This window comes from Camelus bactrianus, chromosome 7, assembly GCF_048773025.1.
Source record: "Camelus bactrianus isolate YW-2024 breed Bactrian camel chromosome 7, ASM4877302v1, whole genome shotgun sequence".
Lineage (NCBI taxonomy): Eukaryota > Metazoa > Chordata > Mammalia > Artiodactyla > Camelidae > Camelus > Camelus bactrianus.
The window spans coordinates 59,757,289-59,785,053 of record NC_133545.1 but is presented as its reverse complement, the minus strand read 5'-3'; the positions used below and the strand labels follow the sequence as shown (position 1 = coordinate 59,785,053).

General features: G+C 40.4%; 1 protein-coding gene and 1 non-coding gene across 4 annotated transcripts in view; one reads left to right on the top strand and one right to left on the bottom strand.

Annotated features, from left to right (window-relative positions):
* SLC25A13 (solute carrier family 25 member 13) overlaps positions 1-27,765 on the bottom strand; it is a 179,820-nt gene that overhangs the window by 23,657 nt on the left and 128,398 nt on the right. For all 3 annotated transcript variants that reach the window (XM_010972366.3, XM_010972374.3, XM_045508640.2), the window contains one exon: positions 4,738-4,878. In XM_010972366.3, the coding sequence (XP_010970668.1) occupies positions 4,738-4,878 (141 nt within the window). The remainder of the gene's footprint in view (positions 1-4,737; positions 4,879-27,765) is intronic.
* On the top strand, positions 8,753-8,828 carry TRNAP-AGG (transfer RNA proline (anticodon AGG)). Its single transcript has one exon. It is a non-coding gene; the product is annotated as a tRNA-Pro (tRNA).

The following is a 27,765-nucleotide window of genomic DNA, read 5'->3' as shown; positions in this document are numbered from 1 at the left end:
TAACTGATTTACGTTTTAAACAGATCACTCTGGCTGCTGTGGGGACTATGGATCTGGGGAGTCAAGAGTCAAAATAAAGAAACCCACGAGGGGCCTTCACAGAGGTGGAGGTGAAAGGTAGGGGTGGGTGAATTAGAAGAGTGAGAACTGCCGCTCTGGCGGCTGCGCTGCCCCTCGGTGTTGGAAAATTAGCATGGCATGACATCCTCTGAGTCATGGCTAAACAACTGTTTTCTTCATTGGGGCTATGAGCTCATAAAAGCAGATACTTTAAAAAGTCGCTGAATTGAGAAATTATTCTTGTGTACTTGGATGTTACTGAGGTAAAAGCGATAAACTGATGCAACTTGACAAAATCTATGAACACTGAAAAATGCACATGCCCCTTGGCCTAACAGTTTCATTGCTAGGAATTTACTGTGTATACTCACCGAAGTATGTCAAAATACAGGCAGGGATGCTCACCCTGTCACTGCTTGTACTATCCCCAAATTAGGAACAAAAACCATCAATAGGAAACTGCTTAAAAAAAAAAAAAGTAACAAACTGTATATGGCTATTAAATGAGAAAAGAGCATTAAGATATATTGTATGCTCAGAAGGATTCTGTTTTTGTTAAAACACAGATATAACGTTGATTATATGTAAGTATATATGTATGTACAATTTATGATGGAGAAAAAGGGAGAGAGGGAGGGAGGGGGGAGAAGAATAAATATGGATTTAAATAGAAAGGTTTTCTTTTCTTTAAGATACATAAAAAGCATAAGCAGCGGTAATCCTTTAAAGAGAGAATAGAACGCTTAGGGGTAAAGAGAGAATTTTACTTTCTTACAGACATTTCTGAATGGTTTGATTTTTTTGAAACCTAAATTATTATTTTACTTTGAAAAACGAAACAATATCCCTTTGAGATAACTAGCAGAATAATCAAGAATGTATGTCATTACTTGCTTTCTGATTTTATGGACAGAAGCTCCAGTGATTCATTTACACACACAATGAATGAACACATGCACACAACATGCATGTACATGGATGAAAAACAGAGCTGGCTGTGAAGACTACGGGCACGGGAGGCTGACTGCACGCGCTGCACTATGCCATTGTCTACAAGGGACTTGAGCACCTGACCCCTGCGGGTACCAGAAGACGACCGTACTGCCAAATGCAGTGGGGCACAGCCCTTTGACTAGAAAACAGTAGACAGGGCCCATGCTCCCAGGTGGCTTTCCATGCTAGAGCCCACGTTTAATTTGTGATTACACAATCTGAAAACGATTTTCAACAAAGCTTGATGGCCCTTTGCTGTCATTACTTCACTGATCAATTTTTGTTCTCAAAAAGAGCCTTGACCTGTTTCATTGCTTCACAAGGGAGCATCTTTTAATCTATGTTAGCTGTGCTGCCATTTAATGTTAAATAAATTCTATTCCATTTCGAAGGCGTAATCTATCCTCTTATTAAAGCTCTGTTAGCTCCTAAGAAAAAGGTAACACTCGAAACTTGGTGTGTTATCTCATCTCTATGACAGAATTTATTTTACTGACCTTATACTCTAGGGGTTTAGGCAATAAAACAAAAGTTACCCAGTGAAATGCAAACACCTCATATCACATATTCTTAAGAAAAGTAGTGTATGTTGCAGATTTTAAAAAACTACCTTATATTCAAATTGCTCTTTCAAAGGCAATTAATTACCCAGCCTTTACTTCAGTCACCAACCTACTCTGGGCTGTAACAGTCTCTCTAAACATTACCAAAATGGGGGTGGGGGTTGTTTACAGAGTTCACCTGCTCTAAACTATTTCTAACCTCAGGAATGTGAAATGTTTACCACATCCACTTTTTTTTTTCAGTTGTAAATATATTTTTAAAGCCAAGTATTCTAATTACCTTTAACTGGGAAGTTACAGAATAGGTATTTTGCAAGTCAATTCAGGAGAAAAACAGAAAGCCTGATTAAGCCCAGCTAGGTGAAGTGAAACACGGCAGGTCTAAACACAGACAGAGCCTAGACTCACCCGGGCCCCCCGGGCCCTGCATTGTCACGTCAACAAAAGCAAACAAAAGGTCCAAGGGAAGGAAGATGAAGATTACCCGTCCCAACTAACACTGGGACAGCAGTTCTCTTCTTAAAAGACTCACTCAGACAGACACGTATCAGATTTAAAAGTATTAGTCACTCAGGTTATTTGCATTTTTCTACCCAACCAAGACTAGAAAAAGGGAAAAACCTTATTACTAAAAAGCGCTATCCTGAAACAAAAACAGTAAACTACACAGCAGTGCTAAAGATGTGATCCTAAAAGGCCAGAGCTTGAACCGCACAAGTGTTCTGATCATGGAAGGTGGGGGGCAAGGTGGGTGAGCCTGGAGGAAAGACACTCACAAGAAACCAAACAGGAGGCTGGGAGATGGGATAACGCAAAGAAGGGTGCCCTGGGGAGGTGACACGAGGCCAACCAGACTGAAGAGGGAGGGGAACTCTGCTGAGCCACGTCCAGCCTCACAGGTCTCAGCGAGTTCAGCGGATGACACCGAAGGTCAGCAGGAAGAAGGTGCTCCCAGCCTGGCCCTTCTCTTGCAATGCCATCAAGTCTCCAGGAGCTCAGCGTGTTAGTGACTTCACTTGGTAATTACCAATACACCAAAAGCCGTGTTTTGTAAGGCAGCACCAAGCCCTATGGAATGCCTCTGAACTAGATTAAACCACCAAGCTAGTAATTAAACTAACTTTATACGGGAAAGGTCTCTTGCTCAAACTTGAGCAATCCTGCTCATGTCAGGAAAGCAATTTTAGCACAAAAGTGGAAACAAGAAACTTCTGAGCTGCAATTTCAGCTCAGATACCACCGTTGGCACCTCTATTCTCCTACCTACAAAATCAGGAGGCCAACTACTTCCAAGGGGTGTTAAAGGGGATTAAGATTATGAAACGCTGTGAAGATGAAAAAGACTAAGTCTCAGTCTTGTATCATTTGCAGGTAGTTTAACAGTCTCTGTTTCGGTGTCAGCAAACAAGTTTTTACCATTTCATCCAGCTAGACATTTCGAGAGCAGTCGCTGCCATAGTAGCTAAGTGTTTTTTTACCAGACAACCCATTGAAAGACTGCCTGGCATCCTGTCAAAGTGACATGCTGCTACAGTGTGTGACAGTCTGCAAGAGCCTAAAAACTTAGAACTGAAGACGACTTTTTTTCAAATGGTGAACACGATGCCTCATGACAATATTGTTTATCTCTTACAACTGGATCACAATTTGTAAACAAAATCGCTATCATGTCACGTTACACTGCATAACCACACTGAGCATTTTAAGAGCTACTTTAAAAGTTGTGTGTTCATTCCTAAATACTACAAGATGCCTACATATTAGGCAAATTCCACCCCCTCCCAAAATTCACCCCAGAAAAGAGGGTGTCACATAATATTTGATCCTCACAAAGTCTCAGATCATGGGGTACTCTTCCAATCACTTGACCCTGAGGAGTACAGAGTTCCATCTGGGGAAAGCAGATTCGCCTGCAACAAACTCAATTATTACTAACACTGGCTGTTTACCAAGGTCAACTACAAAAATTGAGTTTAAAAAGAAAAGGGCATGAAAGTATTCCTGGGGGATCCTTTCACAAATGCTGTGCTGCATGTCAAAACAAGGCATTGAAAGTTCACTCTAAAAAGCAATATGATAAGTTGTGACATATGGGACCATTTATATCCATCCAGGATAAATTGGGAATAGAAAAAACGAAAACTCTCCTAAAGCTATGTGTCTGTGAAACAAAATTTCCAGGGACAATACTGCACACAGAATCCAAAAGTGCTTCCTCTCGCCAGACAGGAATGAAAATGAAGACAGTGCATTTTGCAAAGCCATGTGAACGGCTAATTTAAAAAGTGAATTAAGTGGTGATCGAGACACTGATTCAAAATTCATATGAAGAATTTGAATAAAATATTTCTTAATGTGTACATAGAAAAAAAATTAATTTTACATATGTGATTTTATATATTTATGTGTGAATAAATAAAAACTATTTTAAGGGAACATTTGATCTACCTTCCTATATCCCTAAATTGAGTTGACCATGAAATTTGTTTTTTTTTTAATCTTCTCATTGAAAAATGGTCAACACCTAATGTTGGATAAAGCCTTACAGCAGGGCAGATATGAAGCTAATTCTAGTTCATTCCATCACAACTTCTTTGGTAGAAACGTGGGAATGTGAAATTTCAAGAATTTTCTAAAACTGTGGTTTTGCAATCATTCTAAAAAACTATTTTCTGAATGATAAATGATTAAGATTCCAAATAACGATGACAAGGCACAAATACAGAGAGATGTGGAATGTGGAAATTCCTGATCTGGTATGGGCTCTACCTTCAACTGAGCTCAGCCCATCTCCTGAAAGATGGTGCTCTGCGAACCTGGCAGCTCTCCTTCATGGACAACCGTGCTGAGAATTGGGGTTTTCTATCAGTAACAGATCCAAATAAAGCTCCAGCCAGTGTTGCAGCAAAGAGCTATGCACTGAGCAGTGTTTGTGGACATCATTACATCATAGTCACACTTGATATGTTTTCTAAGGACAGTTATCTGGCAGATGGCAGGCAAGTGCCCTATGAGCTCCAGCCGAAGGTCTGCTCTAGGTACGGAAATGTAAGGACTCATTTTTACGCTGATGAGCAGTTACTAGTCTAGAACTCAAACAAATGATGAAAAGGAAAGTTACCTTGTAGATCCCAAAGAACCCCAGGTCCCTTAGGACAGACAGAGCACTGACTCGGGGACCTGTGGTGATTTCTCCAGCCACTTGCAAACGGATCTTGACAATTTCCAAAGGATTTGTGAAAATCACCTGGGAGCCTCCTGCCTAAAAAAGGAGAAAAAGAAAGGATTTAGTATAAAGCAGGGTAGTTCAGGAAGAGATGAGTGAGTCTCCTCTAAGGAGCTCAGAAGAGTCTATCCTCAGGAGACGGCAGCTTCAATCCTTGTCTCATCAAAGAAAGCAGTGATGAGCCTGAATCAAAACACAGTTACTGTCCAAGAGGCCTTGGGCCAGGCGCTGTCTCCTTCATGGGGAGACCAGAGACTTGGCCCAACATGGAGACACTTCTGTTGGCCTCATCCAAGTCCTCACACTGAAATGACAAAGGTTCCTCGAAGCACAATCAATGGCCACCACAGGACTCAAAGCCAGGCACACAAAGGCAGGAATAAAATGAAGGTCTAACAGTGTCCAAATAAAGAGACGGGAGTCTGCCTGCTAGGATAGGAGTGGGGAGGGAAGACACAGGTTCTCCCACGATGTACTTCACAATTCTGTCAGGATTTCAAAAATTGCCAGAGAATGTTCAAACTCAGATGAAAGCTATTTTTTCTTCTCTTAAAGAAATTAGATCGCTCATCAAACACCATTTTATGGACTTACCTATTATTACGTTTTATTTATGTATTACCTGTGTATAGAATTGCTCTTTTCACATAAGATAAATGTCAAAGTAGTAAAAATAAGCATTAAATCAATTATGGCCCAACTTTGAACGTGTGTTCATTCCAGCAAATGGCTGGGTGCCACACCTCCAAGATCATCTGTGGAAATCTTTAAAGTGCATGCTATAAGGGAAATTTTAAGCTAGCTATTTTGAAGCTAAGCCTATATTTATTATAAGCAATTACATTCTTTCTTACTGCCCTTCAACTTGTTATTCCTTGTCCCAAATATATTAAGTTTTCATATCACCCAATCTAAGGTTGACACAGAATGTAGTTCAGAATCTTCATTATGTAGGGACATCACCAAACCAGACCACAGACACGGGGCTGACATTTACAGGTTAGCAGATGCCATCACGGTGTCAGGCACCATTTGGGTCAATATCATACCAAACCACTCCTTGCTAGATCCAAACCTACCCACCAACGTACGTGCCCTCACAAAATGGCTTGTACTGATCAAAACCAGCTGTAAAGATGGTCTTGGAAGTATTGTTTAATGCGTGGAAATAAAAATTAGGGACAATATAAACATGCAGTGGGAAAGGATAGATTAAATGAATTCGAATATGTTCCTGCAATGAGATATTATGCGGCCAACAAGGTGGGAAACATTCAATACACACTGTGAAGTAAAAACTCTCATAAGTGGAAATGCTTGAGTTCATTTACTCTGTCTCTCCCCCTGGCTGTCCCTGACCCTCATGCAGAAGACATACACCGATGTGGTGCCTTTGAGTTGGGAGGATTACAGAAGGTTTCTTGTCTTTTCTGCTGTATTTTTAAATTTCTTCTCCACAGATCATGTGTTACTTCTATTCAAAAAACATAAGAAAACTTTTATCTAATGCACATGGCAACGTTTGCCAGAACAAAGAAAAATGTTCATCTACTAACTTTCTAAATCAAACAGTTTTCTATTTTTACCAACTTGATACCTTAGTCGAGACACATTTGTTCTTAAAAGTAGACTAGGATTTTCCCACCCTTCAAACATTAAAACTACTGAGAAGGCAGGACTTGCCTGTGTCTATACTGCTGCACAGACTCCCTCTCTGTACCTGCTTCTGCCACGTTGCACCCATCACCTCTATCTTTCCTGAATAACTCTAAGGACACAGGCAGAACAATCCTGGTAGAAAAAAATCTGGGCTGGATTCATCACAAGGCCCACAAAAGGCCCTTCCAAAGTGGGAAGGAGGGATGTGCTCCTCCGGTCCACATGGAGCCACTGCGCTCCCACTGCGCCCGGGCTCAGAACAGCCACGCCCTGCTCCCCTGCAGCTGTGACGGGCAGGACCAGCCCCTGCCTGTCTACAACTCTTGGTATTTCACGATTTGCACCCGCATCTTTCCAGGCGACCCAGAGGGAGCTGTGAAGGGTGGGCGGCAGAACAAAGAGATGAAATGGACCTGGCTTAGTAACAGTGCAAAGGGCGCAGTAAGGGCTATGTCTGTGCTTCTGGACCTGAGCTCTCATGCTGTGAAAATGAATACCAATTTAAAATTTAAAAACTGTTTTACGAGGCAGAAGTGCTGAAAAAAATTTGCTGAGTTGGAATTAGCTCAAGGCTGATTTTTAAAAGCTCAAAAGTGGGGAAGACCATGTCTCCCAAGGGTAGGATGGAAAGCAGTCAGCGTACACGTACATGTGTTTCTTGAAGAAAGAACAAGGATGTAACACACACTCACCAAGTACTGCCAAGAGCAACTCAGGGGGCATCTGAGCATCACACATGAAGACTGAACCTCATTCACTATTGATCAAACCACCACCTCACTTGTTATGAGGATCAATAGATGGTGCACGTACCGCAGCGAGCACAGTGCTCAGGACACAGCAGTGACACCAAACACATCAGTTTCCTTTCCTCTAGCTGCTGAGCTCATGGTTCTCCCCCTTGGTGGCATGTTACAATTGCTTGTAGAGCTTTAAGAAAGTAGTGACGTTCAGACCCTACTCCTGACTAATCAGAGTCTCTACATCTGCCCCTTCCTATGTGATTAAAATGTGCAGTGACAGTTGAGAATCACCTCAGTTTACTACATCATCTTTAGGCTGCCCTTCAAATCTGAGAGGCTGCTTAAAGGGCTGAAAGCTGTGATTTCTAATTCCAGTTTTCCACATTCTTTCAGAGTAATGTTTGTTTTATATCTGATCTCATAGCAATCTTTTTATACCTATGCAAGTGGTAACAACATTAGAGGGTACGATTCATAGGCATAGAACTGCTATCTTATTCATTACCTTATATCTTAACTAATACCCATAAAAGTTAATATTATACAAAATAAAATAAGAACTTACACTCAGCTCCCCTGACTCCGAGCTAAGTGATGGATACGAATTCTTTTCGCACAGCACAGTGAAGTCTAATCACTAAGGATGATGCAAAAGTTCCCTTCGGAGAGCTGCAGGGAACAGAGGCAGCAGAAAGAAAGAGGGTAGTGATACAAGAGAAAAAATAGCAATGTAATTGTTACCTCTGGTGGGCTCAAAAAGAAGGAACCTACAGACTCAAAGTGGCACACTGCAGAGGTGCTGAAGATGAATCGGTCCTTTGGAGCCCAGCTGGAAGGAAATGAGAGACTCCGAGGCACCAACAGAAGATGCTTATCATCAGATGCAGGGTGTCTGGGCACCACCACGACTTGATCACTAAGCAGCGCACTACAGCTGCTCTCCTGCCGCCCAGTCTATCACCCATTCGCAGCACTTCACCCACGTCCCTCCCCTGCAGAGATCAAAGAGAGCCGAACGGCAGACAGCGGACAGGAGCGCCTATTGTACATGATGTCTCTGTGTCCCTCATCACTTGCAGGCTCTGGCTGTGTGAAGATATTCTTTTTTGTATGTGTGCAATTTTGTCACAAATCATTTCCCTGTGACTTTCTGGAGTCTGTGGCAAGCAGGACAGGTGATGATTTTCCACCCTAGCACTGGCTCCATGTGGCATGTTATATTTGCCGTGGGGACACTGACTTCTCTTCAGCTCTCTCGTATAGTCCTTGTGACTCAAATCTTAGTCACTACCCAGTATCTGGATCCATCTAAGGAGAAACAGGTACCTACTCATTTATGCTACTTGATCCTTCATTCATATATTGATTCACCGAATATTTATAAGCAATTGTGTTCCAAGTTTGTCCTAGGAGCTGCAAGGACACAAGATGAGTGAAAAAGCATTCCTGTTCTCATGGAGTTGGAAACAGGAGTAGAGGTGATAAGTATTCTTCAAAAATACATTATAGGAGAAAAGTATAGCTCAGTGGTAGAGTGTGTGCTTAGGATGCACGAGGTCCTGGGTTCAATCCCCAGTAACTCCATTAAAAATAAACAAATAAACCTAATTACCTCCTCCCTCAAAAAAATTATTTTAAACAGAATGCATTATAGCTATTAGGGCATTGCTTCGCATATATTATATATCTTCAGTTCTACTTCAGTATTTTCCAGTTTTTCAAAGGAAACTGACACACAGAAAGATTATAGCAACTGTTACAGGCTGAATTGTACTGCACCAAAATTCATATATTGATGTCTTAGCCCTCAGCACCTCAGAATGTGAATGTATTTGACAGGGCCTTTTAAGAGGTAACTAATATAAAATGGAAGAAAAAGAACGAAGCTGGAGGAATAACCCTCCCAGACTTCAGACAATACCACAGAGCTACAGTCATCAAAGTAGCGTGGTACTGGCATAAAAACAGACATATGGACCAATGGAACAGAATAGAGAGCCCAGAAATAAACTCACAGACCTATGGTCAATTAATTTTTGACAAAGGAGGCAAGAATATACAATGGAGAAAAGACAGTCTCTTTAGCAAGTGGTGTTGGGAAAACTGGACAGCAGCATATAAATCAATGAAGTTAGAACACTCCCTCACTCCATAAACAAAAAATAAACTCAAAATGGCTTAAAAACTTAAACATACAACAAGACACTATAAATCTCCTTGAAGAAAACAGGCAAAACATTCTCTAACATAAATTTCAGCAATGCTCTCCTAGGGCAGTCTACCCAGGCAATAGAAATAAAAGCAGAAATAAACAAATGGGACCTAATTGAACTTATAAGCTTTTGCACAGCAAAAGAAACCAAAAACAAAACAGAAAGACAACCTACGGAATGAAAGAAAATGTTTGCAAAAGATGAGACTGACAAGGGCTTAATTTCCAGAATATACAAACAGCTCATACAACTCAGTAACAAAAAAACAAACAACCCAATCAAAAAATGGACAGAAGGCCTAAACAAGCAATTCTCCAGTGAAGACATACAAATGGCCAAAGACACATGAAAAAATGCTCATTATCACTAATTATCAGAGAAATGCAAATCAAAACTACAATGAGGTATCACCTCACACCAGTCAGAATGGCCATCATTGGAAAATCCACAAACAATAAATGCTGGAGAGGGTGTGGAGGAAAGGGAACCCTCCTACACTGCTGGTAGGAATGTAGTTTGGTGCAGCCGTTATGGAAAACAGTATGGAGATTCCTCAAAAGACTAAAAATAGACTTACCATATGATCCAGCAACCCCACTCCAAGGCATATATCCAGAGGAAACCTTAATTCAAAAAGATATATGCCCCTCAATGTTCAGAGCAGCACTATTTACAATATCAAGACATAGAAACAACCTAAATGTCCAACAACAGATGACGGGATAAAGAAGTTGTGATCTATTTCTACAGTGGAATACTACTCAATGATAGAATAAAATAATGCCATCTGCAGTAACATGGATGGACCTAGAGATTGTCATTCTAAGTGAAGTAAGCCAGAAAGAGACAGAAAAACACCATATATCACTCATATCTGGAACCTGAAAAAAAAAAGACACTGAATTCATCTACAAAATAGAAACCTACTAGCAGACATAGTAAACAATCTTATGGTTACCAGAGAAACGGGGTGGGAAGGGACAAATTTGGGAATTTGAGGTTTACAAATGTTGCCACTATATATAAAAATAAATTTTTAAAAAAGTTTCTTCTGTATAGCACAGGGAACTATGTTCAATATCTTGAAATAACCTTCAATGGAAAAGAATATGAAAATGAATATATGTATGTATAGAGCAGGATGTTGTGCTTGTACACCAGAAACTGACACACTGTTAACAGACTGTGCTTCAACAAAGATAAAATAAAATAAAATAAAATAAAATAAAATAAAATAAAATAAAATAAAATAAAATAAAATAAAATAAAATAAAATAAAATAAAATCACATGAGTAGGCCCTAATCCAATGTGCCTGCTACCCTCATAATAAGAGGAAATCAAGATACAGACACACACACACACATAAAGAGAGACAAAGAGAGGAAAAAAAGACTATGCAAGGACAGAGTACGAGGTGACTGCCTTCAAGCCAAGAAAAAGTGGCCACAGAAGAAACCACCCCTGTTGATGCCTTGATCTTGGACTTCCAGCCTCCAGAAATGTGAAAAGAAAACTTTATGCTGTTTACATCACCCAGTCTGTGGTACTGTCACGGCAGTTCTAGCAGACTAACACAGCAATTTATCCTGAGGGGTCACACAACCAGCAAGCAGAGGGAAGGATTTTCTGAGTCCAATAAATATATTCCTTATGAACACAAGAAATGGCACAGAAGAAAAGACAAATCTGTGATAAGAGCTGAGGTCCAGACACACTATCATGGCAGCTCAAAGGAGGGAAAGGTTTCCACTGGCTTGGATTATCTGGAGAGGTGGTAAGGCACACTGAAAGATAACACACTAACCGGTGACTGCAGTGCAGTTAGGATTCAGGTGATCCAGGCAGAGGATAACACTGTGACGAGAGCCTGCACACTCAGACGGTAAACAGACTCAGTACACCTATCTAATGAAATTTTAGTAAGGCTGATAATTATGATGAGATCAACATTATCATCCCATGGCATTTAGTGAGCACTTACTAGGTACCAGGCACTGGGCTAAGAGCTTTGTAAGAACTGTCTTTTGGTCCTCATAAACCTCATGAGGTAGATAATAATATCACTCTGGTTTTATAAGTGAGCAAACCAAGGTTGAAAGGAGGTTATGTGACTTTCCTGAGGTCACACCACTAGGAAGGTGGAGCCTGGATTCAAAGCTAGACCTGCTGGATGCCTGAGCCTGAGCATTTATTTCCACAACTTAGCACAGTAACACGGAAGAATCACTGGGCTGTTCGCTTTTTTCCCCTTTGTTTCTTTTTCGTTTTTTAATTGAAGCACAAGGGATAACGGCCAACACACACAGAAGGAAGATGTGGCAACAATCCACACTAAAAACAGACCTCGCAAAAAAGTCGTTAGAGGCGCACAGTCTACACAGGAAGGCATCCTCTTTAAAAAACAAACAAAAAAAACTAGCCCTTCAACACCACAGTAGATAACTGATACTCCATAATCCATAGTGCTGGAGAGAGAGAAGTAAAATGAAGAAGCAGAGGAACTACTCCTAATTAAAAGAACAAGAGAAGTCCCCTGAAAGTACTTCAATGAAATAGACCTCGACAGTCCACTAGACCATGATTTCAAAGAGGGGGTGATAAAAGCACTGAAGGAAATAAGAGAGACTATGAACAGAGACAGAATACTTTAAGAAGGAAATAGAAACTATAAAGAGGAGCCAATTAAAAATAGAAAACTTAATGGCTGAGATAAAAGTCGAGATAAAGGCAGTCAGAAGCAGACAAGACAATGCAGAGGAACGAATAAGTGACTTAGAAGACAGGACAACAGAAGTTACCCAATCAGAACAGCAGACAGAAAAGCAAGTAAAAACCAATGAAAGCAATATAAGGGACCTATGGGATAATACAAAGCATGTCAACCTAGGCATAATAGGGGTCCCAGAAGGAGAAGAGCAAAGGGGATTGAAAAGGTATTTGAAGAAATTATGACTGAAAACTTCCTAAACCTATAAAAGGAATCAGATATCCAAATGCAGGAAGCACAGAGGGTCCTCAACAAGAACCCAAACAGACCCACACCAAGACATATTATAATTAAGATGGTCAAAGTTAAAGATAAAGAAATGATTCTAAAAGCAGCATGAGAAAAACAAAGAGTGAGTTACAAGGGAACCCCCATAAGACTTTCAGGTGATTTCTCAACACAAACACTGTAGGCCAGAAGGGAGTGGCAAGACAGATTCAAAGTTCTGAATGAGAAAAAGCTGCAACCTAAGATACTCTATCCGGCAAGACCATCCTTTAGAGCAGAAGGAGAGAGAGAATTTCACAAACAAGTGAAAACTTGAAGAATTCAGTAATACTAAATCTATGCTAAAAGAAATATCGAAAGGTCTCCTCTAAACAGAAAAGCAGCAGGATGCTATAGAAAGGAGAAAACCATAATTGGAAATGTAACTAAAATGAGTTGCAAGAGAATAAACATGAAGATGTAAAACGGGCTGTTTGCTTTTGACAGGTTGGGAAAGGGCATGAAAGGGGATGACCTGGGCCAAATCCTGGAAGGCCTACAATGCCACTCTCGGGGATGGGACTGACTTCTGGAGACGGCGTGCTGGTGTGCACCTGCAGTGGGAGGAGAGCTGGTCAGTAAAGTTTACGAGCCGGAGAGCACTGTGACTGGTATCGATGTCTCAGAGAGATGACTGGGCGGCAGAGAGGAGGGAGGAGGGAGAAGCCTGACACAAGGGAAACATTTGGGGTTTTAGCTGACTAGGTGAGAGAGAAAAAAAGGCCAGAATTAGAACACTTCCATTGGTAATGAGATAGGCGGTGGGTGGATGCAACAGAGTAAGGGATGCAAGAGAGCTCAACAGGGCTTGGATGCTGAATGCAGGACAAAAACAGTGATAAGGGGCCAAGAGAGACCCAAGTTTCTTCATCTATGTACCAGGGGGAACAAAGGGACCTACAGAGATGACACATCGAGAAGGCAGTACAAGGGCGAGTGGGGAGGTAAGGACGGAGACACAGATGAGGGTGTTACCTCACATATGTGCTAACTGAAGGTGGGAGCATATAATGGGGTGGGAGGAAGATTAAACACCTACAGCAGAGGCCTAAGAAGTGACGAGAAGCCTCTGCTCTACATCGCAGTGCACAGTGATTCCGGCACAGAAGTCGGAAAGGGGCTTCCCAAGGGGAGACGGCCAGCAGTGGATGGCTGCTGACACGGTGGGCAACGTCCAGCACACGGGCGATCTGTGATTGGAGACGGGGTGCCAAGGAATTAAGAGTTCCTGTAACCTACATTTTTCAAGGGAAGGGAAAGAGAGAGAACGACAGTCATTGATAGAGGCAAGTGAGGTAGAAGGAAAATTTATTTAGGGAATGAAGGAGAAAAGAACTAGGGGACAGTGAAAAGCAGCAGAACTGGGGATGATTACGCTTAAGCAAAGCAGCACAAGTTCTGAGCTGAGGAGGAGGAGAGGAGGGTAGTTTTGTGAAGCCTGCAGATCGGCTTTTAATGACACTATATATAGAGCTGCAGGATGATTCTGTTTCAGAGCAAAAACTCACAATTACTAGTTGTCCTTACTATTTGCTTCAAAGATGAAGAAAACAGAATCAAGTGGATCAGGATTTGGCATGAGGAGACAGGACTAAAGTTTTGAGGCATAAGCCCAGTCAACAACAAAAGGGCCATCAGAAGCAACAGTAAGGTTACATTCTGGGGTTCCAGGAGAAGTTATGGCAAAAGTAGTCCAATCTGCAACACAAGACAAGACTGAAGTAGCTAATGACCAGTGCAACTGCTCATGCATTCCGTCCCTGAACTCAAAACAGACTGGAAGATGCAACAGGCAGCCAATGCTTAAACCCCCAACCCCAACTCCAGGGCTGTTTCTCTGGGCTCAGGGCCGTTTCTCTGCACCCCCAACCCCAACTCCAACCCCGGGAAACCCAGAGCCCCGGGCGGCTCCACAGCAGTTCTCTCTGAGAGCTGCCCCATCGCACAGGGCTGCAGGTGGGAAGTGATGCAGTTCGGCGCCATGTGGATTCTTACCCAGGCTGTTACCAGGTACTGAACGAGAATATTCTTTCCCCTACTTATATTTGTATTGAGTATTAGCATTACTGTGACAAAAAATTTTGCAGCATTATTTAAAAACAGAAACCTGACAATCGAAAACATTGTTTATCTTCAGAGGAGAAACATGGAACTGCTACACCAAAAAAAACTGACACAGCATTTTTTTTTAACAAGTGGCATTAGCAAGAAATAACCTAACATGAAATGTATAGGACTGAAATGAAGAAAAATACTTTTTATAAAATGGGCATAAAGGATTTGAAAACTAGAGAAATAAATATCGTTCCTAAACTGGGAAACTCAATTTTATAAGGATGTCAATTTGCCTGTAAAACAACTTAAAACGCAAATGTAAAAATGCAATTTTTTAAATAAATGAATGTAACAATGTTATAAAGGTGTCGATTTTTCCATAAACTAACTTAACATTTAAAGCAATCCTCCACAATAAAATCTCCACCAGGTTTCCTGAAGATGTTTGAAGACAGGAATATTCGGAACAAAATGTCAGGGGGGGAATCCTGGGCCACGTTAACACATTTTATGGTGTCAGTATTGTTAAAATTAGTCAAGACTAGATAAATGAAAAGATCCAGATATGTAAATGCTTCAGAGACACGAAAGTACATCAAGAAATATGGGTGAGAGCTTTTTCCTCATGTAAAGTACAACTGATTTTCATCAAATGCATCAAATTTTTCTTTGTAGATTAGTCAATAAATCATGAGGAAGCCAACAGGAGGTAAAACCCCTCTATCATGCCAAATGTGAATCCTTGAGGAATATTTCAGACTCAGAAATGTATAACTAGTGACTTATTTTCAATTTTATTCAAATGGGCTTACAAAATAAGTACACTGGTGTTGGTTTTATCTAAATATAACACAGTGGCTCAGGATAGGAGCAACTGAGTCTGACGGACCTGGATTTTAACTTGGGCTTTATCATCTCCTTGTATGTGACCTCAGCCAAGTTCTTCAAACTTTCTAAGACTTAGATTTCTTATTGATACCACAGAGATGACAGCGTCACACAGGCTCACTGTGAGAAACGCACAAAGTAGCGCATGCCAGCAGCTAACACAGTGCCTGACATGGAGCAGCCGGACGAGAAATGGGGTACACTGGGAGTCAGTCAGAATGGCACCGCGCCTGACAGCCCAGGCTCTGGTAAACTTCTTAACCTACACTCAGCAAGCTGACTTCATCTGTAAAATGGGCACATTGACATTGAAGCTCTTCGTACTCTCAATGTGCCAACTTTATAGCAGGTATATAGGAGTGAACAAAACTGACAGAGACCCTCACCCTCATGGAGCACACATTCTAGCCGTTACTCATAGGATGATGTGAGGAGCGAATGAAAACACGTATGGAAAGCGCCAATCCGAGTCCCCAGCACACCACAGAGTTCGGTCGATGGTCCTGACTACCGTGAATAAACATATGACCACACTCTGTTTAGGTGAATTTAGTTAGCAGACTCCTTCAAAACCAGTACAAAGGAGTTTTCAAATTTTTCTTTCCCTAGAAACCTGCAAGTTAAAATTTCTTTTTAAGGAAAGCACAGTTATACTGAGGATTGGCAGGAAGTAACTGTATCAGGTAAAAAAGGACAAAAAAACCCCAAAAAACTCACCTAAGTAGGTGGTAGGTGATGTAGTAGAGCTCAACATAACCAGATGGTTTAAATTTAATTTAAATTCATCTAATTTTACTTAAATTCAAGCTAACATTCAACAAATTGTGGGTATTTGAATTTTGAAATTTTGTTACTGAGAAATGATTAATCATCACATCCTGTTCCAGAAGCTGGTAAAAATGACAATGGCCAGAGAGGTAACCAGCACAGTTCATCACACAATGTTGGTGGGACTGGTCTCTGTTCCATTCAGGTGTGGGCTGCCCCCAACAGTGGCTGGCAGACCACTCTGGAAATGCAATGTACAAATGGTCACAAAATGGACCAAGAGAGAGGCTAGACTGGGTGTATGCAGCACAGAAGGCTCCCCACTGCCGAAGATGTCCATCCCTCTGAGCAGGTAAGACAACTGTTAGAAGGGAAGGGTAACACAATCACCCTTAATGTTTAAGATCAACTTCTAATTTTTTGAACTTTTAAAGCTATCTCTAGTGGATGCTGAACACCTCGTCTCGCTAGCAGCACAAATGAAAGTTCACGTCTCCACATGACAGTTTAAGCTGTGTGACTCCTGTCTAAAGTTCATGATCTTCATAAATTCAGCTTTGCATCCAGGAGAGCTGAGAGCAACCAGAAAGCAAAGCAGGACTGTGGGAGTTACAGCTCTGTCAGCGTGAAGCCCAGGCACCAAGCTTGTCAAGTGAATAGTACTGTATCAACACAAAGCATCATTCTCTCCAAATACTCTAATTTTTCACATGATACAGTCCTCGTGGCCTGAAGTAAAATACAGGTTTTTCATTCTAACACTCCCTCTCTGAAATGGGCTGGAATAGATAGTCTGCAAAGAAGAAATATGGCTTCTTTCCCAGCTTTTGCTCAGTGCCCAGGTGCTCCTATAAGCTTGGTTTCTTCTCTTTCTCCCACTTTTGTCCCTCAATTTCCTTTTGTCGTGTTGTATAGTGATTTACTTCATTGTTAATACTTCTTTGCATAGTTAATTTTATTGCGGGAAGTGATATATATTTTTTAAAAACAGAATGTTAAGAAATCAAATATTTAGAAAGACAACATAATCCAGAATATTAATGTACTGCCCAATTTCTCTAAGTACTCCAAGAACAGTGATCTTCACTAAAATGATCTTAACGTACTTAGATCCAATAATTCTGAATAAGGAGGTTTTACAATTACATATGCCTTAAAAATGACTTGCCAAGGCTGTCTGCTCACAGTTACAACCACAGGAAATGGCAGCAGCCTAAATACATTACCTAAGGGATCAGTTCAGGAGCCCCAGTTCACGTTTCCCCATAATCCATTTTCTTTCACCTGTTATGAACAAAACAAGACTTTTTCCAATCCTTTACTAACCAAGACAGTTAACATGAACAGTCTTTCCCGGGACCTGGGGAGTCGAACCAAAAGAACTCACAAGATGAAAAAGCATGCTTTCTTATGGCCATCCTTCACCCCATCTCCATCATTTTGGGCCACAGTCTTGAGCATATGCAGAGAATATTAAATCTTGCATTAAAAAAAAATCTGTCATCAATCTGCTGTCCACAGAAAACATGTTTTTTTTTTAACATAGTGTAATTCCTGCTATATTTTAAACTAAAAGCATTTAATATAACTGTAATATAATCACCTCTCTTTAATTTGAATTCACATGGTAGACACTTAGAGCTACTTAAAAAATTAAGTGGCAAAATGTATACGAAGAATATGTATCTTGATATTTTAATTATGCTCAATTGAATGTACTTAGATTTAAAGTGCTTTTCACAAATGACATGTGCTAAGAATATCTAAATTGCACACTGACATTCTAAAATGTGTGCTTACATGTCTCAAAAATAGATTAATATGAAGTTATGGAATGTGACTTTTTAAAAACTAAAACCCAAATACATTATTTGGATACAAATAAAACTGTAACTACAAAAAAGGTCTACACTTGTAAATGTCTGATTTATTTTATATATAAAATGAATACTCAATACGGTATTTGACAAATGAATCATCTGGAAAACAAAGATTTCTGAAGAAATCTAAGCTGTTTTCCTTTCACTGTCTGAATAACTCAATGTTAAATGGAGACATGAAAAGAATTTGTATGTAGTGCAGGTATATATTCATTCATTGTATACAAAGATCACATGCACAAAATAGATATTCAGCAAGTAATAGTGGGTGAATTAAATTTAAACACAGTGCCCAGCAGCACTCAGCTGCTGTTCACAAGCACGAACAACAAGCACTCAACAGCCTCACAGAGAAGCTGGCAAATGTGAGGGGGTCTGAGGCCGAGATGCTGCTCACCCCACCCAGCTTTGAAGGGAACTGTCGGACCCAGTGCCCTCGCAAGAGGTCACCACTGCGCTGTAACCAAGACTTTGAGTCCTTATTGCAGTTGAGGAAAGAACCTTTATTTTAACCTATAAAGAACCTTTAAAGAACCCCTAGTGTATGAGCTGAATCTTGTTCTTCCAAAATGACTATGGTGAAGACCTAGCCCTTTACTTCAAGGGTGGCTGTACTTGGAGACAGGCCTTTAAAGAGGTAATTAACGTAAAGTGAGGTCGGGGGGGGGGGGCTTAATTCAATATTAGTGTCCTTAAAAGAAGAAGTTAGGATAAAGACAAAACACAGACTGAGGGGGGGACCAGGTGAGGACACAGGGAGAAGATGGCCACCGGCAAGCAAAGGAAAGAGGCTTCAGAAGAAAACCAAACCTGCAGACACTTTGATCTTGGACTTCCAGCACCATAAGTGTGAGAAAATAAATTTCTGTCGTTTAAGCCACGCAGGCTGTGGCATTTTGTCATGGCAGCCCCAGCAAACCAACACGCCTAGTTAAACCGTCTGATTAAATACACACCTCTAAACGTAAAGCAATATAGGATTTTCTCCTTTGATTCGATGTGTAAATTAAGCTCTTAAGTAAAAAAAAATCTGTGAGTAGACTATTAAGAACTTGGAAAATAGAGTCTCAGCACTCAACTGTTTTTGAGACAGATACCAAATAGAAATTTCCTATTCTTAATTTCTTAACTACACAGTAAAGCAGAAAAAGGGCACACTGTTTACACATCTTACAAATATTAAGTTTCAAATTTTCAACTTCACAGGGTTTTAACAGGCCTATAGAAGCCTGGCCAAGAAACTAAAGTGGAATCTGTTTGACGGACATTAAAAAGCAATTAAGTTATAGACCTGTCAAGTATGTTCGTGCTGGCCCCCGCCTGTTACCCGTGTCTATTTTGACTACTACAATCCGAGTCGTTTAATGACTTACAGACCTTCAACGTCTAAAGTATCTTAACCGTATGAAAGCTGCGACCCAATCTTTCTTCATATTCATATCATAACAAACTCCTCCTCTATTTATTAGAAAACCAGGAGGAGGGTCCAACGTTTGAACTGTGTTGAGTTGAACCACTCTGAGACCTTCCCAAAGAAGGAGAAGGGAGGAAAACAGAAGACAGACATCTGTCTGGCTCAGTGTCTATCACGAGATGGACTTTCAGCTAATAAGATGACATTTCTGAGCCACTAACGGCAGCCCTTAGCCAGGTGGGCCATTGTTATAAACTCTACTGCCATCAGATCTCTCTTTTATTTTTGCTCTAAGTCCAAGTCAAAGTCTGGAGAAAAAGCTTTCAACAGAAACAGGCAGGTCACAGAATTCTTACTGCAGCCCAGTGCCGCGGTCCCATCCCCCAGAGGACTTTTTGGACAAATTGCGATGGAGCAAAATTATTTTCATCATCACCCAAAGTTTCATTAAGGTTCACTCTTGGTGCTGTACATTCTATGGGTTTGGACAAATGTATGCCAAATAACCATGATCATAATACCATACAGAGTATTTTACCTGCCCTAAAAATCCTGTGCTCTGTCTGTTCATCCCTCCCCACTAACCCCGACTCCTGGCAACCACTGATCCTTTCCCCGTCTCCATAGTTTCGCCTTTTTCAGAATGTCCTATAGTTGGAACCATATGGTACATAGCCTTTCTAGATTGGCTTTTTGCACTCAGTAATATGCATTGAAGGTTCCTCTAGTCTTTTCATGGCTAGATAGCTCGCGTCATTTTAGCACTCATAACATTCCTTTGTCTGGACGTATCAGTTTATTTAACTGTTCACCTACTTTACTAATCGGCATCTTGGTTTCTTTCAAGTTTTGGCAGTTACAAATAAAACTGTTGTAAACATCCTCGTGCAGGTTTTTGTTGAAAACAATTACATTTTCAACTCCTTTGGGTAAATACCAAGGAGTGCAATTTCTGAAACTTACTGTGAGAGCATGTTTAGTTTTGTAAGAAACCTCCAAACTGGCTTTGGGAAGCAGCTGTACCATTTTGCACTCCCAGCAGCAACGAATGAGAGTTCCCGTTGCTCCACATCCTCAGCAGCACGTGATGCTGTCAGTTTTCCAGATGGTAGGCATTCTAATAGGTACTCAGTGGCAGCCCATTGTTGTTAGTCTCTATTTTTAAAAGCCACTCTTTTATATGATTCCTTCCTGATTCTGACATGATAATTTCACATGTTAACCATTTGATAATTTTTTTTCTACTCAGAACATAAGCAATAATGAATAAGTTACACCAAGTGCCTCACGTTGTTTATCTTCATCCTGTTCTTAAGGGTCTGCATATATTTGTGCATTCATTTATTTGCCATCCTTAGAAACAAAGCCAAATAAAATAAATGGGAGTTTTTTAAAGGTTGGTTCCTTTACTGAGTGATCACGGAAAACCTTACTTGGGAAACACCCTGGGTACGAACATATGTAGGCATGTTACAGCTATTCCCTAAGGTCCATCAATTCCTACACCTTGCTCCAGTCCCTAGAGTTGCTGTGTCTTCTCTGTCTATCTGTAACTAAGTTAACAGCAACACAGTGTATCAAATGAGTACTTTACATTTACTGTTCTTATCATCAGCACCTTCTAGTCAAGCATTTATTCATTCAGTAAATATTTTTAGGCCTCTCCCATATGTCAGACACAGTGCTAGACACAGAGGCATAACAGAGAGACAGCGGTCCTGTCCTCAGCATTTATAGATGTTTCCGTTCAGTCAACATTTATCCAAGGTCCTCAGGATACAATTAGCTGTCAGCACAAAGTCATAAAGAGCTCAAAGAGCGGGGCCACATCTGACAAATCCAATAGGTCATACATAATACCTGACACAGTCTCTTAAGTCTCAGAGTCAACAGAGTTGGAAGTCAGGGATAAAAATAAGTACGGATGAAGGAAACATATGACGTGAGAATTGAAGAATTATGGGCAGTTTCTCTTGCTTTTGTTTTCGATCTTAGCTTTAATATGGTTTTTTTTTTAAATTAAAAATTACAATTATTACATACGCTGGAAGACAGAAAATGTGACATGATCTTGACTAAAACATGTAGGTTTGGTAAAATTTTTGTTTGTAAAAATACAGAAATGAATGCAAAGTATGATAAACAATACAGAGCTTATGAAACAAGGAAGATTTTACTCATAACAATCTTGTTGGAAGTCATCTATTAAATCATAAATTACCACTGAAAAATAAAAAACAAATGTACAATACGGTCGTACATTTTTGAGGGTATGCAGAAAAATCTCCCAGATACTCTAAATAATAACAATAAAATTTGGACACAATATAACTCACCATCAGATTTTCATTAAACTACAAATTAATTATAACAATGTTAGCATTAAAAAATAATTACCTTATTCCCATAGCATCATTATAACGCCTAATAAATCTTGGCTACTTGACATGTTGTAAGGCAGCAACCTCACAGAAATTCCACTGAATGGCTGAGCCTTATGTCATTCTATACTTGTAAGTAGGAGATGTGCACAGAGACTTGCAGAGGAACAAAAACTCTGCCGAGAAAACTACACCGTATGTGAGGCCAAATCTCCACAGAAAACCCTAGGAAGAGAAAGATCACAAAAGTAGGGCTTAAATCCACTTCAGGCCCTGACTCACCAGCTCTGGCTGCCAGAACACATGAGTTCACTACATGAGGACATTTTCTCGCTGGTTTGATATGACTGGGTTTGAAATCTCAAGTGATTTCAAGCTCAATCACAGGGAATACAGCTGTGGGTATATTTTATGACACAACTATTCACAGGATACTTAAAGTATTCAAGCTAAAACCAAAATGCTACAAGAAGGGTCTGTACACATTAATAGGTGGTTGAAACAAATGGACTTGTTAGGCAAAGTTATTAATATCTGGGTGGGTCATGACTGCTGCGCTATGGCCCGGCACACAAAGCAAAGGCTTGCCAATCACATTTCCTCCCTCAAAAATTAAATGCAAAACAAAACAAAATAAAATTGAACAATTAGTTGGGGCTGAGAATGAAAAGCAGTTGAAAGTCATACTGTAGGGTGAGACGCCAGATGGTCAACTAAAACACCACGGGAATTCTTGAGGAAGTCACCACCATGAGGAAAGGAAGAGATGGACCAGCCAAGTAAAAAGATGCACAGAACACTGACAACACAAAAACTGGCGAGGAAGTGGAGCAAGAGGAACTCTCATTAGTTGTTGGTACGAATGCAAAACGGTACAGCCACTCTGGAAGATGCTTTGGAGGCTTCTTACAAAATTAAATATACTCTTACTGTAAGATTCTTGGTATTTACCCAAAGGCGTAAATACCAACAAAAACCTGAACAAGGATGTTTGCAGTAGTTTTATTTACAATTGCCAAATCTTAGTAGGTGAACAGATAAACTGTGGTACATCCAGACAAAGGGATATTATGAGTGCTAAAAAGAAGTGAGCAATCAAAAAAAATAATATATGAAACTAAAAAAAAAAAAAAAAAGACACAAATGAACTTATTTACAAAACAGAAACAGACTCATAAACAGAGACACAGAGACAGAGAGAACAAACTTATGGTTACCAGGAAGCAAAGAGGGGTGGGAAGGGATCAACTGGGAGTTCAAGATTTGCAGATACTAACTACCATATATAAAATAGATAAACAACAAGTTTCTACTGTATAGCACAGGGAACTATATTCAACATCTTGTAGTAACCTATAATGGAAAAGAATATGGAAACAAATATATGTATATTTATGTATGACTGATACAGCATATCTGTATACCAGAAATTAACATAAGCTGATTATACTTCGATAAAAAGAATGCAAATTAAAAAAAAAAGTGAGCTATCAAGCCATGAAAAGATATGGAGGAACCTTACATGCGTATTACTAAGTGAAAGGAGTCAATCTGGAAAGACTACAATACTGCTTGAGTCTAACCCTAAGACATTGTGGAAAAGGCAAAACTAAGGAGACAGTAAAAAGATCAATACTGGATGGGGGGCAGGGAGGGAGAGATGAAAAGGCAGAGCACATAGGGGTTTTAGGGCAATAAAAATACTCTGTGTGATACTGATGGGTTTATGTCATTATCCATTTGTCCAAACCCACAGACACCACGAATGAATTCAAAGGTAAACTATGGACTTCGAGTGACTGTAATGTGTCAATGCAGGTTCATCGATTGTAACATGTACCACTCTGGTGGGGATGTTGATACTGGGGAAGGTCATGCATACGTGGGGGTAGAGGGCCTATGAGAAACCTCTCTCTCAATTTCTCAAATCTAAAACTACTCTTAACAAAAATGAACTCTTTAAAGAAAATATGCAAAGAGATGCAAAATCACTGTGAGAGAGACCAAGAAGGCCAAGAGGAGAAAACAGAGAAAGTAGCCAGTGCCCCGTGCGGCCTCAATCCTCAAGAGCCTTTGATTCCATTTCATGTACACCCGAAGGTAAACTTCCATTGTGTTATTGCTATTTTAGTGAGTTTCTGCCTGCTGCAGTCAAGAGCAATCTGGAGCAGCAATGGGTTCCAGAATCAGCAACAGGTCCTTGAAGAAGACGTGATTAACTATGAAATCGTAAGTGGAGGGCAATAAGGTTGTTCCTGTCCTGCAACACTGCTTACTGAAGCCTCCAGATTCTTTGCTATTATTCTCACTGAAAGGTAGAGTCTCATTTCTCTCCTCTTGAATCTGGGTTTGCGTAAGTGGCTTGTTTGACCAACAGAATGCAGCAGAAATGCTACTGAAGGTTAGGTCATGCGAAGTTTTGCAGTTTCTGCCCAGGACTTTTAGAATGTCTCCTTTTGGGATGCTTTCTCTTGGAATCAAGCTGCCAAGGTTTGAAAAACTCAAGGTACACAGAGAAACCTGCTCTGGACAACAGCCCCAACTGCTCCCAGGCAACAGCGAGCATCACTGCCAGCCTCAAGTGTAGGCCATCCTGGACATCCATCCCAGTGGGGCCTTCAGATGACTCCCACCCCAGCCGCTGTCTCCCTGTAACCACATGGAGATCACAAGAGAGTGTGCCCACCTGAACCTACTCAGCCCACAGAACTGTGAGAGAGAATAATAATAAAAAATTGCTGTTTGAAGCCAGTAAGGTTTAGGATGACTTGTTTTACAGTAGAGAACCAGAACACCTCTCATCCTCAGTGACAGAGAAGCACCGAAGTCATTCCAGTCAGCAAGCAGGGAGGGGTGGGGAGCACAGTAAGGCAGGCAGGGAGCCTGTGTGTTGGCAGTGTGGAGGTTACAATTTTAGGTTTACTCAGTATTCGACATGAGTTTAAATGGTAGGACTGAAGAAATGACTTTACGGAAGAAACCCCGAGTTGCCTAAAACTTGGTTAAATAAATATACCATCTCTACTACATTTATATAAAACCCTATTAATCCACACATCTAGAAGACATATTCATTGTATGCCTGCCACACATTATAGCATGTGACAATAATATTCCCATTGACTACTTTTTTTTTCAAACAAGCAAAGCACGTGAGTTACACTAGTAAGAAAAAATGTGAAGGCATCAGTTCTCTATTTCTGCAGCACTGGATCAGAATGAAGCATCTAAAAGCAAACATTTATCTTGCTTAGGGATTTACTCAGATGTAACAAAAAGTGTAAGCATGAGAATGAAAAATATCAATTTTAGGAGAGGTTTATCTTTTGGGAGATGAGGGAGGAAAGAGCTACTGGGACAAGTACACGAGGGCCTCCAGCTGAATTTGTCAAGTTTCACATCTCAAGGTAAGTGGTAGACACTCGGTCATCTGGGTCTTTGTCAAAGTCACAAAAAATGACTGCAATTAAACATGATGAAAAAAAGATGAGTTATAAAAATGTGCCTTAAAAATGTTATCTGATACACAGCTGTACAATCAGGCATAAACGTATCATGTATGTGGCGTCACTAAATAATGGGAATAGAGGTCACAACATTAGAGTCATACTTACTTGCAGAGGAGAGCAGCTGCTCTCCATGCCATGTTTTTCCCAATGGTGATATTTTCACATCCCTTCCAGAACCAGTGATGTGGGCACATCAACTACTTTACCCATTTAAAATGAATATAAACTCCCGTAAGCATTAGATATATTTACACATATACACACACACATAAATGTGCATGTATGTGTCTCGACAGAAAAATACTGTGGACCCATTATCAAGAGACTACTGATCAAAAAGCACGATCGCTTGTCTTTCCAAAAATTATTACAGAATACTATTAATTTTTATTGGTATATAAATAACTTTTTACTAAAGATGAGCTTTACAAGACAGAGGTTTATACTCTGACATTTTTTCCAGTGAATATTATTTCATTTGTTTTCATTTCAACATAGATTTTCATGCTAAATAAACTAATCACCATATTTGTATCTTCCCGAAACTACTGATGGCACCATTTGTATTTCCTGACCCCACAACCCCAAAATCAAAGGATCAAAAACTCAAGATCCCTCAAGATCAGGATTTCCACCCTCTATTCCACCAGACGCACAGAACACAGTCTATCCACACCTACTTTGTTTAATTAACGACTGTAACGTATAGACCACATGGCATTACAGGTTGTTTTTTCTTAAGCAGCAGCAACACAGCAATAACAACAACGTACTTGGACACTGTCAGGTTTTAAAGTCACTGGGCACCTAACTGGAAATGGGTAGTGGTGACATGTCCTCTCTCCTCTGTCCCATGTACTGAGCACCTCCACTGTCATGGACAGTGACCACCCCGAGTCACGTATCACTGAAGGGCTGAGCTCCTGACCCACGAAAGGAAAGAAAGGATGGAAAATCCAAAAGGTATACGTGCATCTTGTGCAAGGACATCTGAGGCTCCAGGGGCTCTGTGAAAACTCCTACAACTTCTAGTCTAATTTAGGAAGTAGAAAACCAGCTTATGCAGAAAACACAAACCACAAGGAACCCTTCAGACTTAGACGCCCAAACTTGACATCTAATTTAGCCTTGAACTGTGCTGAATACATCAGTACTGTTAAGTGTGGATCTACAAAAATGCTCAGAAAGCTGAAGTCAAACTTTTAACAGTGCTCTATACTAGTGCAAAAGCAAGTTTCAAGTTATTTTCATCTGTTCACATACATCAATGAAACAGAAGAGTATTTTTCAATGTACTGTTACAGATTTTATTATATTAAAAATAAATGAATGAAATTAAATTCATTCTTTTTCTTCCAGCATTTTCCTTCAAATTTACTATCATTTTTGTTGTTTTTCTAAAAAAAAAAAAAAAAAATAACAAAAACAGACCATTAGTTTAACTAAGCACTACAAAGGTGTGGGGACAAAGACTGCCTTACATCTTTTCATTGTTTTTGTAGAAAACAGATTATAAAACAAATAAACCAAAAAAGCCACCTTCAAAGAAATGAGCAATTTTGGCTAAAAGTGCAAAAGTCAGTCATGTGTACTAACTCTGAGTAATAATGAAGCAAGGTGAGCTCCCTGGGACTTAAAAGGCAAGGCGAGGGGTGGGGGAGAGTATAGCTCAAGTGTAGAGCACATGCTTAGCATGCACGAGGTCCTGGGTTCAATCCCCAGTACCTCTTCTAAAAATAAACAAACCTAATTACCTCCCCCAACCCCTCACCAAAAAAAAAAAAAAAAAAAAAAAAACAATAATAAATAAAAAGAAATATTAAAAAAAAAAAAAAAAGGCAAGGCCAGGCAGTGCTTGGGTGAACTAAGAAGGGGAACCGACCATGTGACGCCACCTTCAAAACCCTCTGTGGCCACATTTGGACAGCGAGGCCGTGGCCCCACAAGGACTGTCTAAGGGGGTATGTGACAGGCTCCAGTGACGGGGACAACGCTATGAGAGCCTGCAAAGAAGAGATGCTACCGCTGCTTTCAAAACACACACTGAAAATGGAACCAGCCATCTCGCTCCTCAGAAATCTGAAGGGCCTGGACTGTTTGCCACCTACAGGATTGCTTACCTGAAAAATAAACTCTTACTTCTTAAAGCTATGACGGGGGTGGGAGGGCCCGGGGAGTCAAAACACGAGACTTGAAACACTGAGGACCACTGTCTCCCCACCTTTGAGATGAAGGATAGCAAACCTCATTGCACAGATATTTTAAGTAGCTGTAAAGCCCCAGTGGCTCCAATTTTAAGCCTGTGTTTAGATCAGGTTTGAAGAAGGGCTGCACCACTTTACAATAACCAGGCACCACGCCTGATGCCAGTCTGCGC